Source organism: Nansenia antarctica, assembly GCF_963989245.1.
Source record: "Nansenia antarctica genome assembly, chromosome: 10".
In the NCBI taxonomy this organism is placed as follows: Eukaryota; Metazoa; Chordata; class Actinopteri; order Argentiniformes; family Microstomatidae; genus Nansenia; species Nansenia antarctica.
In genome coordinates, this window is record NC_137680.1 from 10,613,321 (window position 1) to 10,625,717 (window position 12,397).

A 12,397-nucleotide genomic window follows, 5' to 3' on the forward strand; every position below is an offset into this window, starting at 1 on the left:
AAAATAAGACATTTTGAAATATGTGTAGTGTTTCAGTTGCTGTTGTGGGTCAAACCAAGACATGCTGTTTAGTGTGAGTGTGGACAAATGTGTGTGTGTGTGTGTGTTTGGTTGTACATTATCTTAATATGACATCTTTGTCTCTTCGGGCCTCCGTCGCTAATACATCAGAAAATGTCTCTAAACTACCTCCAGCTGCCATGGGGTGCAACGATGTCGCAGGCGTCATTTTTACAGGTCATTCACCTCAGCAAAACACCACCAGGAGGCATAGTTGGACAATTCTAAAGGATATGTGTTTTCAAACATTGTCGCCTGGTCAATTTCATGAAGAGTAGCTTATGAGTTGTTTTATTTGGAAAATGACAAATTATTGTAATAATCTGGTCACTCCCAAATCCAACCTCATCAGTTTTGGCGATTGAATAGGCAACAGCATGAGATTCCGTGAATGTGGAAATGCTGCTCTAAATTCCACCAAAAGAGCTTCCCCTTAATTTAAAACTGTATGCAAATGAAACCGCCAGCAGGACAAACAAGATGCTGCCAAATTCCTTCACTGAGTCAATAATACAGTAGTACAGAGCTTAGACACCTCCATGTATGACACCATGAGAATGCTTTTATTCAAAAATGTGTTTTATCAGGATTTAAGATGCATATACTTATATATGTAAATAGATAATGCTCATATACACACAGAGAAAAACATCTGCTAGAGTCATTGTAATACTTATATACACGTTTTGTGTCCATGTCCTCTTATCTCTTATGAAACAAAAAAACAAACGCAATGGTTGTGTCACTGCTTAAAATGGAAGACGAGGACCTTGGAGGCCATTCAATGACGGCAACATCTGAATGTGTAGACAGACATGATCAGGGAGAAAAGAATAGTATGTATGTGTGAGTATGTGTACCGGTATGTATATTCAGGGCAAAGCAGCCTCACTGATGAGTGTTGATAATTTGATCAACATGGCATAGCATGTTGTTTCAGTGTTCAACAATTTATTTGTTATTCCCTCCCCCGACCTCCAACAGCTCAATATTTTCTGGGCAGCTCCTTTCGGAAGTCTGTAAGTCAACAGCATGGGGACAGGGGGTGTCAGGGTCTCCCTCTGGCTGATTTAGACGGCGGGTTGGGGGGGCCCCTCAGGGACGAGGGACGTGAAGAAGGTGCTGACAAAGGACCATGCCGAGGCCAGGAAGCCAGGGTGGCGAGGGGTTGCTTGGGCTGGATCCTCCGGGCCTTCCTCTCCGCTGTCGCCCTCCTCATCCTCCATACCTTCATCCATGATCCGCTCCTGTGGTGGTGTAGAATAACAGCAGTGAGACAAGAATTACAGAGAGCAAGAGGGGGGGGTGTGTGTAGAATAACAGAGAATGATAAACAGAGAGAGCACAGATCACAAGAGAGAGAGAGAGAGAGAGAGAGAGAGAGAGAGAGAGAGAGAGAGAGAGAGAATCTAAATAAAGAATAATGTACTGTTAATATACTAAGAGAGGTAGGTCATTTTAAAGCAGTGTCACTGAGACTCTAGTCACCATTTCCTGTATGTCGGGGTGTCTCTCAGCTTCCTCCTGATGAACCTCTTCTTCTCCTCCTCCTCCTCCTCCTCCTCCTCCTCCTCCTTCTCCTCCTCCTTCTCCTCCTCCTTCTCCTCCTGCTGCTGCTCCTCCTCCTCCTCTTGGATTCTGCATCTCTGGTCTAAAGGGGAACCAGCCTGTCTGATGCCTGCACAACATCAACACACACACGCACGCACGCACGCACACACACACAGAAAATCAGCACCACAACCACACACACAGTTGGCCTTCCAGACAGATTCAAGTTACAGCAGGATTCCATAAAAGGATCCACTCTAAAGCCAAAACAATCGCTAGCTCACAGGTGAGGACTCACAAGTAGACGAGCAGCATGGCGCCGATCACCATGACGAAGCGGCCAAAGGAGGAGTAGAAGTAGACGATGCTAAGCAAGATGGCGGCACGGGACACCGTGTACATCCAATCCAGCCAGTCTCGGTTCAGCTCGTCCTCGTTCAGCACAGCCCCGCCCTGGGCATTCATCTGGATGTTGGGATTGGCTGGCCTGTCCTCTGGGAGGGGGTTAGGGGCGGGGTTAGGCCCCAGAGGGGGTGGAGCATCATTGGGCTGTGCAGGTTGGGGGGAGAGCGTGGGGCTAGGGGGCGAAAGAGGGTCTGAGCTAGGGGGCTGCGAGGCTGCCACTGCTGCTTGACTGGGGGGGAATGGGAGTGAGAGAAAGAACGAGAGATGTAAACAAATATAGACCAGCAGTAGATAGCAATCTAAAGTAAGAAGTAATCACACCTTTTATGAATGCAGCTCTGTCGACAGATTTAATGAGTGTGACTATTTCCATGTGTTGTTGTAAGACAACGACTCTGTACTGCATGCAGGGAGTGCAGATGACTATACTACCATACATACTTACTATTGCATGTAGTAGTGGCGGGCATACATCTGCTGCCACCAGAGCACCTGCATGGGCATGTACATGGGGTGGGGGGGCATCCCTGCTGGAACACCTCCCTGCAGCGGCACCTGGGTCCCATCAGGCCTGTGGCGGAAAGAGGACTTCAGTCAGACACGCATTCAAAATGGTGCCTTATTTCTGGAAAATAATCATGTGATTTGGTGTCAGCCGTTGGATTTAAAAATATATGTTATTCCCTGAATTGACTGAGACTGAAATGGACTTAATGAATGAAGTGTTTTAGACACACACAGCCACATCAGACAGGTCAGTGCTTACCATTGCATTATACCAGTAGAGGTAGGGTTTTGCGGGTTGAATTGGGGGAAGCCACTGCGATGTCTCAGCCCGTCATAACTCCCTGCGATGGAGGAGGAGGAGGAGGCGGAAGAGGCATGCTGACTGTCCTGATTTGGCGTAGGGGCTGAGGAGGTGGAGCTAGCACTGTCTGAACTCTGCATGACAAGTCCAACACCAATCACGAATTAACATAGGAAGGAAGTTGAGAAATAAAAGTAGTTCTTCACAAAACATTGCAATATAAGAAGATAGCCAATGTCTGACTGTATGTTACTATACTCGGCCAGGAAATGTGAAGTACAGAAAGTCTTACAACCTATTATATGGGATACATTACAAATCTCCAGGTTCAAAAGTTAAATCTAGAGAAATAAGCCTCTATTAATAGTATACCACATGATAGAGCATAGTGTCTGTCCTCTAAACATAACATTCCTCTCTGAATGAATCTATTCAGAAGGTATGTGAGAATGTTAATGGTGGCTTGACTCACCGTGGAGCCTGGGTCAGAGGTCACAGGGGTGGTGGCAGCAGGGCTCCGGGGTGTGGGCGACCCAGGGGGGCTTCGAGAGGCACACACCAGGTGCATCATGTGGTACCCATCCTGCTCCTGTGGTTAGATAGGAACGGGTGAAGCAGGGGAGATGGGCAAATACAAAAGTAAAGTGCCCTGGTCGAAAATGTTAATAATTCCTTCGACGTAATCACAGATCTAAAATGATTGGATTGGTCACAGCAAGCTTTACACTGCAATCCATTCACTAATCATTATGTCAGATCAGTGATTTCTACAAGGAAGGGAGAAACGAGGGCCAATACTTTGAGGCTGTTCTCATGATTGTAGAGAGAGAGAGAGAAAGAGAGTGTGGGTGAAATGCGGCAACAGGGAGAAGAGAGAGAGAGACAAACAGAGCAAGCAAAATGGTCCCCGAGAGAGATGGGAGGATTACGAGAGAACAGGCCAGAATTCAGGGACAAAGCCAATTTCCCCATTGTTGCTTACAACATCAGATCAGCTATTGTTATACCGTCAATCTCTTATCCATCTCCCCCACACATACTTTCACACACACACATACACATAAAACACCGCCTGGAGGCCAATAGAATAATTTACTCCCTTTCCTCTAGGGCTGACATAATGAGCTGACATATTACGTGTCTCCACACAGAAATCCACTCAAAGGTTTACTCTATTTATGAGGTAATGGCAAACAGATTCTACTCCCGGCAGCTAATGAAGATACTGGTTGGCATTTCTTGTCTGACAGTTAGCAAATCACATAGCTTGCTAGCTGGTTAGGTAGGCAGTTTTTTGTGCCAGTTTCTAATAAGGAGAGAAGTAGAACTAATCGATTAGTGTAAAAGATGTATTAAGAGAATTTGGGTAACACTTATTTGTAGCATATAAGTATTTGCTTTCTACCTAGCCCCTCAACACCCCTCGGCCCCCCACACACAACCCCAGCCACCCACTCACCCAACAATGTTATTGGGGGGGCCAGGTTGGCCTTGAAGTTAATGAGACTAACCAGTAACCCCAAGGACACTGGTTTAATCCTCAGGTGACAGCCAGTGATTGAGGGTGACTGAAACTAACTGGCCAGCTACTACATGATTTACAATATGAGAAGAAGACTTATAAGCTACAAATTAGCACCTTATAAAAGTGTTCCCCATACAAAACATAATGAAGGGAATCCACCCTAATTCTCTGACTATATTCCACACACAAAAACAAAACACACAAAAAAAGTCCAGCATGGTCTGTACCTTCCTCAGGACATCCCTCAGCTGCAGGTGGTCCTGAAGGAGCCTCCCAGAGTACACAAGCCTCTGATCCTTGGAGGACTGGAAAACACAGAAGACCTCAGTCAGTTTACAGCATAGTAAATACTTTTTGCATTAAAATAACAAAGAGTTCCAAAATGCAGGAAATGGTGCTAAAAACGGCCATTAGACAGTAACCTAACCAGGGCTCTCGAACAATCTTGGCAGCGCCATTAGTAAAGTAACTGTCTTTGATCGCCAACGCCATCGTCGTTAAAAATAAATTAAAGCTAAAGTGTTATGCTCCTCCTCAGTGAATTCAGTGTTTTAGCCATACTTCTTTGCATTTTGACATGAATAAATGCAAGTAGGGATTTGATAATGCAATCCAGCACCACAGTGTTAAAAAAAAAATCCTTTATTGCTGAGTTAGGCCTATGTACTTTTGTAACTATAAAGGTTTTCAAGGTTTCAGCTGTGTGTTAGCCTGAGTTATGCCCTTGTTTGCACCTGTGAGGGCTTAGGACGACTGAGACCAAACATGTTGGATGTGTAGTTACGGCATGACATAAACAATCCTTTATGTTCCTCAGTAGATCAAGCAACTTCAGATTTGATGGGATCACCCACCAGGGGGCATACCTGCAGCAAAACAATGCCTTTGGAAGGATCTCGCTAGACTGGTTTTACATGGTGATAAAACCAAATGCATCTTTTTACGTACACACAATTGCAAAATGTGCAAACACAAGCCTGCTTATTAGTCAAAACTGCTAATCGCAGCCTATAAGAGACATGCAAATCTCAATACAAGCATTTTTATTGGCTTAATCTGAAAAACGTATTAAAATCGAATCCAAATCTCCAAAATTCATACTTACAACCAGAAGCAATATTTCAGTTTCAGTTGATACCCACTGGTCTGGTAACCCTACATTCCTCACTCTCATTAACCTCCTCCCTAGGCTATTGTGCTCAGCTTGGAATAACAACAACTCAAACCTGGCCTTCGTGGGAGTAAAGTTGTCTAATTTGATCTTGGTGAAACACAACTGCGATTAAACTCGAATGATCTTCCATGTTAACCACACAATATTGGATCCGGCTTTGGAGAGGGCGCACTGATTGGTTCTGCCATACAAAGTATGCATGGGGCAAACACGACTCCTCACATCCTCTTCTCTGTCCTCAAAAAGCATTGGAGGATAATATGTAAGGACAGGAACCTAGATCTTCTCTTCCCATGCGTTTTCAGTACAATGCGAGTGGAGGTCGAAGGAGAGGACTCGAGGAGTCCAAAAAAAGCTATGGTAAATTGTAAACAAACAGGTAGCAGCTATCTATGTGCCTGGGCAGTGCTTAAGTAAAACACAGAGCATGACTAGTCCAAAAGGTCCAACCGGTGTAGGGTAGAGCACAAGCTTGCCCCTTCATTAACGTATCAGGTTCTCTTTTGCAGACAAGACACATCGCTGTTTTTACATTGGGAAAAGGTTTATGAAACCTTCCAAGGTTAATCTCTCAATGTTCTATTATGTAGGAAAACCCTGCCTCACCTGAACAATTGACAATTTCAGGGAGCTAAACTGGTTACCATGGTTACACAGTGTTGCTCTGATTTCCCCTGTTGATGGCCATTTTTGTTGGGAGACAGAATGAGAGCAGAGAGTTCAACTATGAGATCTCTTTCAGCTCAGTGAGCACAAGGAGTCTCTCAATGTCTGGCCTCCACTAGCGATAGAAAATACAAAGATTCATTAAAACATCTAAAAGTAGGCCTATATTATGGACTTAAAAAACGGGGCATATCTTCCTTATACTCGAAAGGATATCAAAAATAAGCAATAGTATTATTCATGTTATTTAGTGGAAGTTATTCTTGTCATTTTGACCCTTGGATTATTGTGTTACATAGTATATATATATATATATATATATATATATATATAGTATACGTAGCTAGATTGTTTTGAGGGACTTGCTACATTTTAAACCAGGGTAGTGGTTGCACAGTCCCAGCAGGTGGAATCACTGCAAGGTCACTCAAATCGTGTCCACCATATACCTTACCTGACAAACTCAAGAGGACAGATTGCACATTTAGTACCAGTTAGCCTTAAGCCGACATTTTATGAGACCCAGGAGACACCAGGGTCGTATTTAGTGTGGCACAAAGTGGCAGAATGAAACATTACATCAATAGACAAAAACCACCTCAGCTTGACTCAGTTTGTACCTAACAAATGTGATCCAGTAGTTTGCCCCCCACCCCAATGGTAGGGGAAACATTTGGACAAAGCCCAACACCCACTCACCGGCTTGCTTGGGTACACACTGGAGATGTGGCTCTTCAACTTCTCCACTGTCCAGTTCAGGAAACAATTAATAGTCTGGTCATCATACTTCTGGTTGGGGGCCTTGATGATTAACGTGACGGGACTGTCAACTGCTCCTGGATCCATGTTTCATATTAATGGGGAGGGGGTCTAAAGAACTCAGCAGGGAGGCGTGGGGGTGGGAGAGGACGGGGCTCACCTCCTTCACCTGAGGAGGTAGACTCCCTCAATTCGTCTTCATTGTGACCTCACCTCCAGCTCAGCCAATCACAGGGTAATTTCCCCTCTAAAGAGCCGTCTCATTGGTCCAGAGACTGTTCTGTGTGTCAGATCACAAAGCGATCCCGGTGGGGATCCTTTTGTTATGTAAGTGAGGCCACTACTGTTCCAGGGTTTCTGTAAGATAATGGGAATGGTAAAGTTAGTGCTTCTAAGACAGGCAGATATTTATATTTATCTGACATCATTACTCCTTGTTCCCATCACCAGGACTGGGGGGGGGGGCTGGCTTTCTCTGCTGCAGCCCCCACTCTTTGGAACACTCTCCACCACATCAAAGACTCCTTCAAATGATCCCTCAACCTTCTTTTTAAAACATACTTTTTTTTATCTTTACCTATTTTTATTGTTTATTTTACTGACTGCGCTTTTGTTTAACTTTTTATTCATTTATCCAATCCATTCTTGTTTTCTGAGAAAAGCTCTATTCAAAATGCATTGTTATTATAATCTGCCTGTGCATATTTATATATTATTGATCAAATTACATTTGTTGATCTACAGACAGACGGCAACAACGTCAACAACCACATGCACCATGACATTCTTTGGGTGTGTACAGTCAAAACAGAGATATTCCAATTGACTTGCTTGTTGTGTGATATAATCAATAAGTGAAATGGGACTATTTCGGCAGTGGGGTGGGTGGGCCTCTTCGTTACATCCATCGACAGTTATAGCCTATATGTTTTGTCTAGTCTAGTTCGGGTACTAACACATCAGACGGAGATCCACACAAACATGGAAACATGATATCCCTCGCCTGTAACTCAGGGGTCATAAGACCCCCTCGGGCACCTGTCGCGTTGCGTCATCTCTGCAGACAGCTGTCACAACAAGACATTCAGCTGGCTAGCACTGGGGGGTATTCCATCAACATCGCTAAAAGAAAATCCAGGTTTAGTCTGACAAGTCTCGCGAGAGTTCCTAAAAATATCCAGGCATATTCTGATAAGTCTCGCGAGAAGTTATCAAAAATAAGCCAGGATTTTTCCTTTAGCAACGTTGATGGAATACCCCCCTGGTCCGCTAAGTTAGCCTAGCCACGTAGAAGAATACCATTGCATGCATGACATTGCTGATGGCCAACTAAACAAACGATATATATATGCTTTACATTCCACTAACATAATAAACACGTTTTGTTTTAGTCTCGTCCCTGTTCGCTAGCTTGCTGCTACTCAAAGGTAGTTGAGTTAAGCCAACTAGCTGGTTAGCTAGCCGTGCCTGGCTGCCTAGCGATGGCTAGAGAGGACACGATCCCTTTAGCATAATGGCAGCTGACGCTACTTCATACACGAACAGCATGGCAATGTTATACATTTGAGTGTTTTCAATGTGCATAAATATATCTCTCGCTAGTTGGTGTAATGCTCGAAGGGTTGGTTACCTTCTTTGTTTGGTTCCTGCTCCTTTTTACTGACCGACTGATCAGTAATGGAGTCGGGCGTGATACCGGAAACGACGTCATACTTTATGAACTAAGTAAGTAAAGCTTTATTTATATAGCACATTTCATACAAGAAATGCAGCTCAAAGTGCTTTACAACAGGAATAAGAACATAAAGTGAATAGAAAAACATATACAAGCATAGAATGAATATAAAAGCAGGGGAAAACAGTCAAAATAAAAGGTAAAGATTTACATTTCTTACACACTATGTGATACATGTCATACATTCATACACTACTATATATTATTTTAGCCCCCTCAGTGAGTGTAGTCACGCTAGTATGGGACCTGCACCTGTGGTGTGTGTGTACTGACTTTAGTACTGACTTTAGTTGAGTTGCATCTAATAAAAGCTCAATGATCTAATCATGACTTCTGAACTGCCTAATGAACTGGAGGTGCTCCTTTCATCTCTCCTGTTCTTTCACATCAGTAAGACACAGATGAAGAGGACAGACATGAAAAGGAATTGTTAGATGATTGAGAAATTGTTGCTCAGTTTTTCAAATTCCCTAGAAGCTAAAATCACCATCAAATGCAGACTGGCTTCATCAGGTGAAAAAGCAAAGGACTATCTTGTAGGGACTAGCTAGCTACCATATATAGCCTACTGGAAAATGTATGCACTCTGCAATGTAAGCGGTTTGGACAAAAGGATCAGCTAAATAGCATACTATTCTATTATTATATTATATATTACTATCAATGGTTTCTGGGTCACTATGTATAAAAAAGGGTAATTGTGTGTGTATGTTGCTTTAGTCAAGTGAACTTCCTTTCCAGTCTGATACGAAAGCACTGGCACCAGATTCTGCTTGGGCTAGGGATGCCACCTTCTAGGCCGATGTGGAGAAATAACCCCCCCCCCCCCCCCCGCCCAAGCCGCAAGTCCTACATCATCTCCCCCCTTGTGATGCAATGATTTTTTTGGGGAATCCAATACACCGATACACATGGTTTGAAGTGCTTTATTGCAAGACAAAATAACAAGCACTTACACCCAACCCATATAATACAGGACGATCCCGTATTATAAGGGATGGGTGGCAACCGGTAGCCAATTGAAATCCTTGATGTCAGAGGAGATGGGCATAGGGGTGAGGGATCACTTTGGAATCAGGCCCAGTCATCAGATGCGGGAGTATGTGGCTGCAGATCACATTTTTCACAGCTGATCTACTGTTATTCAAGGCAACCCAGTTCAATATGCAGTAGGTAACTGATGGGCCAAAATGGCGGAGGGTTGAATCAAAGTTTCAGTTTCCTCAGCACCTCTTCGGTCAGTTGCTTGCTATACCGGTTGATCTTCCAGTGTCCGGGCATCCATCCCAGAAGGAAGCGGTGGAAGTCCGTCCAGGCGAAGGCAAACATCTCTCGCCACTCTGCCTCCAGGGCATTTAAGTCCACCTGCTTGCTCACCGATGCCCTCAGTTCTTTGAAATAATAATCCAACAGGCCGGGAACCCTCTTTTCACACTCTTTCTCCTCCATGCAGCTTCCCAGGAAATAGACCACGTCCTTCATCCCACACCCACCACCCACATACTGAAAGTCTACAGCCGCCACATCTACTCCACTACTAGAGAAGCAGAAGTTTTCCAACTTGGCGTCTCCGTGAACAATGGTCTTGAAGTGGCACCCGTTAAGTATCCTGTCAATTTCGCCGGCGGCCCCTTTGAGCTGAGCGTTGTCCATTGCCTCCAGCTCGTCAGGCCTCGTCTCCAGGTGCCAGTACGTACCAACAGGCCACAGCCCATCTGGCGCCACACCCATGAAAAGGGCATGGAAGTGGGCTAGCCAACTGAGGCATGCCCTGATCTCTCTATCCTTCACACTGGTCCTTCTCTGGTCAAACAAAGCCACGTCGAGGTCCTCCAGAACTATCAGCTGTTCATCTCCGTACGACCTGGTGGCCAGACAGACAGGGACCCGACACCCGTTATTAGTGGCGTAGTTCCGATACCAGTGTGTCTCCACTTGGTAGGACCTCACCTTGCGCTTGTGGGACAAGTCTGTGTTCCAACCTCTCGGGTGCTCGGCCTCCTTAGGAAACATCACATGTTTGACAACTACAGAGGTGCGGTCGCCGCCCTCCAAGTGGACCCTTACTATTTCGCCATATCCGCTCCACAAAGTTTGGATTTTATCACCAACACGCAGGGCCCCTGCACCACCACACGCCTGCAGAATAAGGTCCTGATATTCTCGTTTCATCCCTGATTCAGTCATTCACCTGAAAAAGATAAAAAGTACATTCAAGTTGATGGTGTAAATGTGTGTTGATGAAACCACTGAGATCACTATCATCTTTCATAGCCTTATTTCAGACTCTCGCTCACACACACACACACACACACACACACACACACACACACACACACACACACACACACACACACACACACACACACACACACACACACACATTTCTGCACTGAATTTGCAACCTCGCAACAGCATTGACAAAATAGTACACCATACTCTTATCTAACACCATAGAATTACTGACACGGACACAATTCACATGTTGATGCATGTAGCACCAAGGTATGGACCTTAAATACCGGTAGTTAGCTCCGACGCGACAAATTGAACATGAGCGCCCTTGCCTGTTTCGGCATGACTTACCCAATTTTGGAGATGTGATAAGTGATGCCGAAACAGGTATGAAATAATTAAGTCGCAAGCTCCATCAAGCCAATACATTAAAAAAAGTATATGGACTATTCGTGACGTTAGAATTATAAGGTTCTATCTCCATTTTTGTAAAAATTGAGTGTTTTACATAATCTGATCCATTAGGTGTTTATTAATGCCTGTGTGGTGTTATTTTTAAAATGTTGAAATGTTTGAGTTAGTAATTCATAAAATACAAAGATTCCATCTCACAAAACATAATGGAATGTGAAAACTTTGACGCTCAATATCTCTGAACTACCCTAAACGGAGATAGAACCTTATCATTCTAAACTCACGAGCTGTCAAGGAGCTAACCATAGTCAGCGTACAGCATATATTACATTTTTTTAATGCACCTTTCAAATCAACATACATTGACACGGATATTTGCCGCATGTGCTCTTTCTTCTTGTAAGAGAGCATTCAATACTTTGTGTATAGACAACAGTGACTTACAAAAACAAAAGCATTTCCTTACACAGAACAGGAAGACGTCCAGTAGATCTGTGCTCTCTGAGCTCCGATACGATAGTGGAACTCCGCCGACCTACTTCTGGTCAGTGTATTAAATCAGGATTTCTTCAAAATAAGAGCACCCAAGTTCAACTTTATTTTGTATTCAAACAGGGTACATAGGGGATCAAGATCAAGGCACCACAAACAATATGACATCGTTTTAGATTTAAACTCGTCTAAATATGCATTCTGAATGAATGAATGAATGAATGGTCTTTATTGTCATTGATATAGTACAGGTACCATACAACGACATTTGGGAGGGGGGGGGGCTCCCCTGGTGCTAGGAAAAAAATACTAAAACAAGAAGGGAAAGAGCTGGTTTACATAAATAAACTTAAAGGCTATATCCACTATCCACTATACTATACTATACAAATAAAACTGCATTCTAGAACTGCTCCTGAGTAAAGTGGTACCAGAGATGAATTTAAATATTTGAAAAAATAATGATGTACAGTCCAGTCCAGTTTATACAAATATAAATAGGTATATGTGAAACAAATCCCATCACTTTTTCCGTTCATGTTAATAGCTTTTATGTATAAGTGCTGCCACCAT

At 43.8% G+C, this 12,397-nt stretch overlaps 1 protein-coding gene across 1 annotated transcript; it reads right to left on the minus strand.

Moving 5' to 3' along the window:
- Positions 1-615: 615 nt before the first annotated feature.
- herpud2 (HERPUD family member 2) lies at positions 616-8,608 on the minus strand. The gene is made up of 9 exons (XM_080540638.1): positions 8,579-8,608; positions 6,889-7,305; positions 4,577-4,654; positions 3,297-3,413; positions 2,783-2,958; positions 2,462-2,587; positions 1,910-2,245; positions 1,549-1,738; positions 616-1,307 (listed from the first exon to the last, which is right to left on the minus strand). Exons 2-9 carry the CDS (start codon positions 7,033-7,035, stop codon positions 1,131-1,133), a joined length of 1,347 nt encoding a protein of 448 aa, XP_080396764.1. The 5' UTR covers positions 7,036-7,305; positions 8,579-8,608; the 3' UTR covers positions 616-1,130.
- Positions 8,609-12,397: the final 3,789 nt, after the last annotated feature.